At 36.9% G+C, this 10894-nt stretch overlaps 1 protein-coding gene across 1 annotated transcript; it reads left to right on the forward strand.

Annotated features, from left to right (window-relative positions):
- Window positions 1-1498: 1498 nt before the first annotated feature.
- Window positions 1499-3020, forward strand: LOC126802883 (polygalacturonase-like). Its single transcript, XM_050530591.1, has 4 exons — window positions 1499-1945; window positions 2067-2356; window positions 2451-2679; window positions 2796-3020. The coding sequence occupies exons 1-4, from the start codon at window positions 1499-1501 to the stop codon at window positions 3018-3020; spliced, it is 1191 nt and encodes a 396-aa protein (XP_050386548.1).
- The last annotated feature ends 7874 nt before the right edge of the window (window positions 3021-10894 follow it).

A 10894-nucleotide genomic window follows, 5' to 3' on the forward strand; every position in this document is an offset into this window, starting at 1 on the left:
CTTATTATTTGGCAATACAAGTTACATGGTTTTGAACATTAACAATGGTAAATTTCATTGACACATGGCAATTTTTAATTAGGTAACTTGTTAACTAATCAAATAGGTTTCTATTTTATTAACTTATTAAAATAAAAAATAATAAAAAGTGAAGTACATGACACATCTCAGTACCATAGACGCCCCGACGTTATATTACAATCATATACATAGCATTAAATCTCTGAATCAATTTTTACGATCCAACAATTTAGCTCAGCTAGCTAGATGTTTCTTAATATTCACTGTTTTTCTCTACTAAAATTCCCTATGGTAAGGTAAGCCTGCAGTAACATGATGTCCTTGTTGATGTGAAATACAGCATTGTAGTTCCAGACCTCCAGATAGCTCGTTCAATCATTGGTTTTATCTTTAAAAAGATGGATCGGATCGAACCAACAAGTGGAGTCTTAATTATATAAGACTAACAAGAGGGATCGAATGTGTGAGATATTGGTTAATGGAGTAGATTAATGATGAAAGAGAACAGGCCTTACGTACGTACAGATCAAAATGTAGATGAATGGATGTATATGCTGTATAGACGTATAGTCATATAGTTCTGAACTCGGCTCAATGATTTGGATCGGTGATGGATCAGAGCAATGGAAATGTCAGTTAATTCTAGTTGGTCGGAGTTCATGCATGGCGGCCCTACTGTACATGTTGGTTCCGCGACTCCTCCGCCTGATACTCCTCCGGGGTTCCCTCCTCCACGTAGCACATGCATATGCGAATGGCACAAGAATGAATGGAATAATAATATTGGAGCATCGTATACGTACTAAACTACTACGCATTTGCTTGATCGATCAGGAAACCGTCAAGATTTCACTTGTTAATTAGGTCATTCCCTACGTAAGCTCCATCGATCATCTGCGTTTTCTATATCTTTAGTAGTGTACTTACCACCGATATAATCGATAATATATAGTTCCAACGGACACTAAGTACTGCACCCATCCTTATTTCTTCCTAACTAATTAACGATATAGAACATGCCCGCCGTCTTCCTCTCTCTGTATGAATTAACAATCTAGTGTGTACGTATATATGTAAATTAAGCTATCACATGCATTCAGATAATACGTCCGTACGTTACGGTACGTACATCTCAAAACGGAGAGAACATGTACTGAGCCAACGACGACGTGCGACGTTTAAAATAACACTATCTCACCGTATATTGACTTTGTCTCTTTCATATGATATAATGATAAGCAGCTCCTTTAAAAAAAATGATAAGCAGCTAGCCTTACATCGTTTTCAAATGTACTCTTAATTAAAAATTGGTGGAGAATATATATGTGTAATGTATTACTAGCTAGCCTGGAATAACATGCAAATATTGATCGAATGAAGCTCTATAAATTTCTCCAAAATGCCTCGTTGATTCATATCCAAATCCAGTTCATTCTTAATCTTACATCTACAATTGATCCATCGACCAGCTAGAAATATGGCTACCATCAATCACAGCTCATGGCTACTACTTATATCTCTCTTCTTGGTAATATCATTGTTTGGGTTATCGGATGCAACAGCAACTTATCATGTGGTGAAATATGGTGCAAAAGCAGATGGGAAAACAGACTCAACCCAAGCATTTCTGAAGACATGGGAAGCCGCATGCAGCTCTACTCAGACAGCCATCATATACGTCCCCAAAGGAAGGTTCTTGCTCAAAGCTGCAGAGTTCAGAGGCCCTTGCAAGAGTAGAATCATCGTTCAGATATACGGAACCCTCATTGCCCCTACTGACTATTGGGCTTTGGGAAACTCCGGCTACTGGATCTTATTCATTCAGGTCAATAATCTTGGAGTTTTCGGTGCCAGACTCGACGCCAAGGGAGCTGGCTTTTGGGCTTGCCGGAAATCCGGAAAGAGCTGCCCTGTTGGAGCTAGGGTATGATCGATATCGAATCACTAAGGACTTACATGCATGATTATATATATACAGATATACTTGCTTATAATTATTAATTAATAGCAGCAAACTAACTCTACATCTTATCATATATGTGCAGTCCATAACGTTCAACTGGGTAAACAATGTGGTGATAAGTGATACGTTGTCCATCAACAGTCAGTTAACTCATCTTGTGATCAACAGTTGCAAAAATGTGGTGGTCCGAAACGTTAAACTGTACGCTCCGGATGACAGCCCCAACACCGATGGGATTCATGTGCGGGGCTCAACTGGGGTTACTATCACCCGTGCGACGTTAATGACCGGAGACGATTGTGTATCAATTGGCCCCGGCACCAAGAACCTCAAAATGAATAACATCAACTGCGGCCCAGGACATGGCATAAGGTGCATTTTACAGTTATATATTAATATGACAATTAGTACTTTACTAGTGATCATTTTGACGGAGTGCTCTAACTAATGTTCATGATCGATGCAGCATCGGTAGTCTAGCTAGGAATGCGATCGAAGCTGGGGTGGAAGATGTGACGTTGACGAATGCAGTTTTCACTGGATCGGATAATGGACTACGAATAAAGACATGGGCGAGACCCAGCACTGGCTATGTGGCTAACATTCTCTTCCAGAACATCGTGATGAAGAATGTTAAGAACCCCATCATCATTGATCAGAACTACTGTCCACGTGATGAAAACTGCCCTAACCAGGTACTTCGTAGTGAATAGTTAATGACCTACGTACTCACTTACCATTAACTGGATGTTCTTATGAATAGAATGACATTAATCTTTAACTAATCTATGTAACATGCTTGAACGTACAGACTTCCGGTGTGAAGATTAGTCAAGTGAGATATAAGAATATACAAGGGACGTCGGCAACGGCTGAGGCAGTGACATTTGATTGCAGCCCAAGTAATCCCTGCAAGGGGATAGCATTGCAGGACATCAAGCTTACATACCTGGATAAGGTAGCTACATCTTCATGCAACAACATTGACGTAACCAGTACTGGAGTACTCATGCCCCAGAGTTGCGCGGCGACTTGATCGATCGATTACTTGTTCTTGATTCCGAGCTGTAATATTAATTAATCTTGTTTAATACATTGTTACGAGTAGGATATAGTGGCGATGGGTAGGAGTGCACACAAAATGGATATGCAGTTATTATCAAAGATTCCATGGTTGTGTGTTGCATGCAGTTAATCCCATATTAATTGCCTTTGGATGTATCGATATGTATGGATTAGTTTTATCAAGTTTGATGATGTTTTGGTAATTTTGTCACGTAGTGTTGTGAAAATTTAATTAAAACTCGCAAGCGCACGAATTGTCGTTAGTATAGTGCACAAGTACGAGGTCGTTCTAATTATAGATTGAAAATCGGTCTAAATTCTAACTTAATTAATCTAATCTAAAAACACAAAAACAATCAAGATATGATTTTAAGATTTTCATATAACAAATGATACGAGTGTTAAAGAAATAAATAAACAAGATAGAACCTATGGTATCAGAATCAACCATCAACAATCATATTTATGTATTAATGCAACTAATAGATTCTTTCGTCTCTCTAGATGACAATTCATGTATCGATGTCCTTCTCAGTTATGAGCATACCATAGTTTTCCTTAAGTGTATGATGTTCTCACTCTCGGGTAAAGATCGTATATTCTAGCTAAGCAGTTTATCATTCTCAAATATAAATTTAACATGCATGACTCATTATGTTCTAGAAAATAAGGAAATCAAGTAAATCATCATTCTCTCTCGAGTAACAATATAATTCACCACAATTAATCACAAGAAGCTTCATAAATTATATTGCATCTCTGCTTCAAATTTATCTTCGAATTACTATATGCAAAGCCTTAAGGTGATCAATCAGATAACTTAAACATAAAGCATACAATTCAAATAGTGATCAAGCATTCATCATAAAGAAATTATAAATCCATCAATAAAACATTAAACTACATAAACAATCATAAAATGACATCATCTTAATCCTAGAAAAAGGTTTAACAAACTATAACTAAGGAAAACGTAATAAAAACAATAAAAGAATGGAATGGTGAAGATTGATGGATGGTCTCATTTGACATCTACATTGTGCTCCAGAGACATCCTCTCATATGAAATTCGTGCTCCCTTATGTAGGGAACATTTTTACTCATCTTTGATTTTAGTTTCCTTATAAACTTAGGTTTCAGATTCCTAACTTGATATGGAATGAGAAAACCTTAAACTATCTCAAGTAAAAGTAGGAATCCATATACTCCTTGCATCTTCATCTAAGTCATTGACTTTGATGTATTGGAATTGAATGCACTTAGCAATGCAACTTGAGTTCTCCATGAATGTTTACAAACACAAGCAAATTTCAGCTCTAACATCTCGTCACTTAAATGATCATAACTTCCTCTCAGAGTATCAAAATCAAGATCTGTAAAATCCTACAGAAAATAGAGTTATGCTCTTTCCAATGATATAAGACTCATAATCTGAATCGATCTGTAATTCTCACAGTAACTTGGCAAATTCCTCTCAGAGTATCGAAATCAAGATATGTAAAATCCTACATAAAATAGACTTATGCTCTTTCCAATGATATAAGACTCATAATCTGAATCGATCTGCAACTCTCACAGTAACTTGGCAAAGTTGGATGTTCTGCACTAACAGATTCTGACAATGAAGAATATAATCGTCATTTAATCTTTGGTAACTCATTTTAACTTCTTCTCTTCTCTCTTTAACACAAACCTATAAACACACTAAAATAACATAAATTAGATAACTAAGCATATAAACTAAGAATATGATGTATTGAAATATAGGATAATACGAGCGCATCATGTAGCTTTGTTTTTCCAGGATTCTCTATTAGCATTGTGCTTTTAACATTAGCGTTTAGAGTTTTGGTAAACTTGTCATGTAGCTCTGTTTGATGGTGTTGTTTTCCCATTTGAATTTGCTTATGGTTCGATCCTCCAAAGGACATAGCTAATATGTTTTGGTGACAAAAGGGTGAGAAGTAGAATACGATAACATTCTCTGATTGGTAACAATCATTGACCTTTCAGCTAACGCTATATATGGAGAGATCCCGTAGGAACTGACAAGTCTCATCGGTTTGCAGAACCTAAAATTGCGGATGTCCGCTCTCGATCCTATATATATATATTAATCGTCTGACTGGTAGAATACCTACAAAGATTGGATATATGGGAGGACTAGAATCTCAAGACTTGTCAAAGAACAAACGTTCTGGTGAAATTTCAGCAAGCATGACAAGAATGACATTTCTGAGTCAATTGAACTTGTCCTACGTATACAACAATCTGACTGGACCGATTCCAGAAAGCACTCAGCTTCAGAGCCGCGATAAGTCTGGCTTTGTTGGCAATGAACTCTACGGATCTCCACTTGTCAAGAACTGTAGTGAAACCAAGGTGACACCCACAATACTTGTAATAACCATAGTTTTCAAAACAATATTAATTTGATTTGAAATTCTATAAAGTTGTGAAAATTTAATTAAAATGAAATTGATCGTTTGCAACTTTACGAAACGGAAATGGAAACGTTCCGAGAACGTTTAATAAGAAAAACGTTACGTTTCCGAACGAATTTATCGACTTTTATTCCGTCGCTCGGTTGCGAAAACTTTCTTCACGAAAGTCGTAGAGCTCGTCGATACGAGTACGTGGACATGTGACACGTCCGAAATGGACGTCGGAGGTGAAAGTTATGAACGTCGGAAGTTAGTTTCCGATTTTAGAAACGAGTATAAAAAGGACTTTTTTCTGATTAGGGTTTCCATTTGTGGAAATCCCTCTCTCTCTCCTCTCTCCGCCTCCCTCTCGTCTCTCACCCCGAGTTCGTTCTCTCCCTCCCCGAAAGACCCACGCCGGCGATCTGCACCTCCGCCCGGACGTGGTCCACACCGCCAGGCTCAAGACCATCGCGCGGCCCACCTCAGCTACCCTGGAGCTCGCTGCGCCGTGCCTCGCCGCCATGACGACACCCGAGCCTCGCGTGATCGCCTCCACAGTTCAAGCAGTGCCTCCGACGACGCAAGCACTCGGCTCTCACCTCTCTCTACCTTTCGACACCGCAGGTGAGCAATGACGAAGCTACACGAGCCGTGACAAACTCTCCTCGAAGGATCGAGCACCGCCGACGATCCATTCCATCCGACGAGGTTTCAACGGCTCCACCGTACGATCTAGGTAAGAGTTGAGGTGATTATTGTTGTGTGTGATTGTGTGATTGAGGATAGTTGAATTTGGGTTGATTTTTGGTGGAGATCGGAGGAAGAGGAGGAGGGTGGATCACCGCCGCCTTAGGCGGCGCGTGTGAGCGTATGGGGTGGCTTAAAGGCGGTGTGAGGCCGTGGGGAGGCCGGAGGAGGGAAGGGGGAGAGATTTGAGGTAGCGGTGGCGTGATACGCGCCGTGGTTAGCCTCGGCGCGTGTGGCACACGCGCCGCCACGTGCGGCGGTGTGAACGGTTTTGACAGAAGGGTATTTTGGTAATTTACTGTATACGGTAAATGTAAATGTAATTTTTACTTACTACGGTAAATGTAATTAAATTTTACCTTCGGTAAATGTAATTATAAATTACTTTCGGTAAATGTAAAAAGTAATTTGTAAAAGGTAATTAGTAATTTTTTTTTACTGAGATTGTATTTACATTTAAATAGTACGTATACGTACAAAAATACGTATTAATATTTATACGTACAGAAATACGTATATAATATTTATACGTACAAAAATACATATATAATATTTATACGTACAAAAATACGTATATAATATTTATACGTACAGAAATACGTATATGATATTTATACGTACAGAAATATGTATTAATATTTATACGTACAGGAATACGTATATAATATTTATACGTACAGAAATACGTATTAATCGTATATTTGTACAATAACCATGAATAGTAACAGTAAACAGTAACACTGAACAATAATTTCGTAAAACCGAAAATTGCTGAACAGTAACCGATTATTACTGTTTCGGTATTTAAAGGTTTACGAAACGATTCTAAAATTCTTTTCTTATCTTTTCAAGGTGATCGTTAAATCGAGGAAAGGAATTATCATCGGGAATTGTGGAATTACGCTCGAGTCGATAAGGTGAGTAAAATCTCACTTATTTACGAATCTACCCTTGCGGTGATTCCAAGATTTTTGCAAGAGTTTTTAATATTGAATTACGACACGTATACAATATAGTGGATTACGTATATATCGTATAAATGGTAATAAGTACATATATATATAGTTTGCTATATTATATACTGTTATGAATTCATTGGAATTGGTCATTTCGAATGACGAGAATTAAATGTTGAGCATGTGATGTGATTTTTTGTACAATATGAGGTGTGATTATTGTGCGTGGTTTTAACATGAGTTTGTTAAAATGTTTTGTCTTCGGACGAGTTTTTGTCTTCGGACGTGTTTATGAAATATGACATGTATACGATATAATGGATTATATATATATTGTATAAATGGTAAATATGTACATATATATATATATATATAGTTTGCTATATAATATACTGTTATGATTTTATCGTGATTTATGTCATTTCGATGACGAGATTTAAATATCGAGCATGTGATTTTGATTTGTACAATATGATGTGAGATTATTGTACGTGATTTTAACATTGAGTTTGTTAAAATGTTGATTTGTCTTCGGACATGATTTTTGGTACAATATGATGTGAGATTATTGTACGTGATTTTAACATTGAGATTGTTAAAATGTTGATTTGTCTTCGGACATGATTTTTGGTACAATATGATGTGAGATTATTGTACGTGATTTTTAACATTGAGATTGTTAAAATGTTGATTTGTCTTCGGACGTGATTGGTACAATATGATGTGAGATTATTGTACGTGTTTGGCAAGTCGGAACCTAGCCTTTGGCCGGGCGAAATTTACGATACAGTTAGAGCTCTAGTCTGTCTGCCGTAGTACTGCATGTGAGGTAACGGGTGGTTATCTGCTTATGGGTACTCAGATTTTTTTGGATGTTGGGTAGCGGGTGGCTATCCAATATCGGCGGTGTATTACGAGAGGGGTAACAGATGTGTACCAGCGTTCTTGGTACCCGTATTATAAATGCATTTGGGTAACCAGAAGGGTTACTTAATTTCTCATGAGCGCTTCTTTTTCTTTGGGACAACCAGATGGGCCGTCCACTGACTCATGAGTGCATTTATATTTGTTTGTTTTGTGGATTTTCGTATATATTGATATGCGAGTTATATGTTTTCATTTTACTCATACGAGCTGTAAAGCTTACCGGGTTTGTGTTTACAATCCCGGTGCACCAATTCGATGGTGTAGTGGATGACTCCGCAGGTGTAGATTAGCGGGAATTGACGGACCGCTCAGAGGACTTGAAGTGATTTACCTCCAGCTTGTGTGACTATTTTGTGAGAGATTGTGAGGATTATTACATTCCAACTTACGTAATGTAAATTATAAATTTGGGTTGTAATAATTGGTTTTCTGAGTTGTATTGATAACTCAGTGATGATCCGCTGTGCACTTAAATGATTTCGATTTTATTGAGATTATTTTGTGTTTAACGACTTTAGAATTTTGAGTTTTTAAGTTCGAAATTTTGGGGTCGTTACAATACTTGATCAACAAGAAAGAGGATATGATTTACTTAAGGACAAGTGGTTCTACGTGAGCTTGGGATTGGGATTCATGGTTGGTTTTTGGAGTATACTTGGTTCATTATTGGTGAACTTGCTTTGGAGCTTTGTTTTTCCAGGGTTCCTCAATGGCATTGTGCATAAACTTCTTGTTGTTATAAATTGTTGAATAGGTTTGGAACTGTGTTTCTGGTAAAATGAACTGGTGTATTTCTTAGTTACTTTCTTTCAAACTTCATCTGCAATGTACTCTTGCTAATTGTAACATTTCGTTCTATGATTTTGTTGCAAATGTAACTCTGTGTTTGTTGTACCTTTTGTTCTCAAACACTTGAAATCATTAGCCTTGTGTTGCAATCTTGAATCCACTTATAGGAGTACAAAGTGTGACGTTCTTAATGATTATATGCTCTGTTGTTACTCTTTGTTACTTCTTATTTAGTGTGTTTTAGTTCATTTTGTATGAATAAATGTTTAGGAAGAGCTTAACTCGAATATGTGTAATTTGAGGATGAAAACATGCTAAGTGTTTAAAATCCATATTGAGATTGGTTTCCTTACTCGACTAAGACTATACTTTCCTATCTTTTCTATTTCTAGCTTGTCGATTCTTTTCAGGAAAGACAAATCTTAGATGGACAAGGAGAGAAGAGACAGTGTGATCAAGTCCTAGATGGATTAGGAGAAGTTCTACATGTGTGCATTCAAGAGAAGGATTCCTATTCGAAGTTGGACTCTTGTATAGAGTTGGAGAAGTATTTCCAAGATGTAATTGAAGATAATTTCCTGCACAATAAATCAGAATTTGGAAGAGGAAGAATATATGCAATTATGTCAAATCCTTATCAGAATTAGAAATTTGTTAGTGCACATCATCCAACTTCTACGGGCTTATCAAGATAGCTAACAATGAATCTAAATACGTGCCATACATGGATAGAAAGATGTGTGAGTCTAGTTTTCGTAGGATTTGGAATCATATCGATATCTATTTTATAGAGGAAGTTATGACAAAATCATTGCATAAAGGTTAGTTTTGCCGATTTCAAAAATCCTAAATGAAAGAGTCTTTGTGTGCAATACAAGTTCCTTGAGATATTTTTTGGTTTATATCTTCGAAATATGCATAAAAAGGAAGGAAAATAAGGGGGAGAATGATCAGAATCGAATCCTAATAAAGAGGAGATGTTTGGAGATTGCAAAGAGGTCTAGGTGCATTCAGGGTTTTGAAAACTTGTTCTCCACACCAAGGGAAGCTTTCTCATTGGTTGGAGGTATTCTTGGACTTCCAAATCATACCCTATGCAGTCCAATTCATGCTCTATATATAGGAGAGATTTGTGCATTTAGAAAATCATCAATCTTTGCGCCACATATAGCCAAAGCTCTGCCATAAACACCATTCGACATCTTCAAGCCAAGCAAGCCATAGACACTATAAATCCTTCATTCCATTCAATCCAAAGCGCAAAGCCTAGGGTTGTCATTCAAGTAAAAGCCTTGCTACCTTGTCTTAATACCTCAGAGGAGATTGGCAAAGTGTAACTTGTCACTTCTATTGCTATGTTCATGGTTTGGTTGTTTTGTTTGTTTTTGTGTGTTTGTTTTTGGTTAGTTCCATATTAGTAAAAGATCATATGTATTTTACAAATTTCCAAGATGTTATGACGTGATTTTCGTTTTCTTATTCAATGATGCATTATGTTTATGCCGTGACTTTACCTTGTTATAGCTTAATGATTCTCAATTATGGATCAATGCTATGTGTGATTCAAGGCGCGAAGTGAATTTTGTATATAGAATTGGCCTAAGTGTTTGTTTAACGTGTTAAGGAGGTGACATACCTAATAGGTTGAGTAGTCACTAAAGCGACAAGCGTAATTGATTTGTTAAGTAGGTGACATACCTACTTGTTTAACGTGTTAAGGAGGTGACATACCTAATAAGTTGAGTAATCACTAAAGCGACAAGCGTAATTGATTTGTTAAGTATGTGACATGCTTAATAGATTGATAAGTGGTATGATTGAGAATGACATAGTAATTGTTGTTTCGATGCGTGAAGTAAGGAATTACATTTTCATGTTTTGGATTAGAGATGCGCAAAGTAATCTAATTCAATATTAAGTTATAACTTGTGAATTCTACTTGTCCACTAAGGCTCGACATATGCATGTGTTAAGAATAGAGATTTGTTGATTTGCTTTGT

The sequence above is a fragment of the Argentina anserina genome, chromosome 7 (genome assembly GCF_933775445.1).
Source record: "Argentina anserina chromosome 7, drPotAnse1.1, whole genome shotgun sequence".
NCBI lineage: Eukaryota > Viridiplantae > Streptophyta > Magnoliopsida > Rosales > Rosaceae > Argentina > Argentina anserina.

Coding starts and splice junctions, on each gene's coding strand:
- LOC126802883 (XM_050530591.1), top strand. CDS start 1,499: ATGGCTACCATCAATCACAGCTCATGGCTACTACTTATATCTCTCTTC. Junction 1,946..2,066: donor GCTGCCCTGTTGGAGCTAGG/GTATGATCGATA, acceptor ATATATGTGCAG/TCCATAACGTTCAACTGGGT. Junction 2,357..2,450: donor GGCCCAGGACATGGCATAAG/GTGCATTTTACA, acceptor TGATCGATGCAG/CATCGGTAGTCTAGCTAGGA.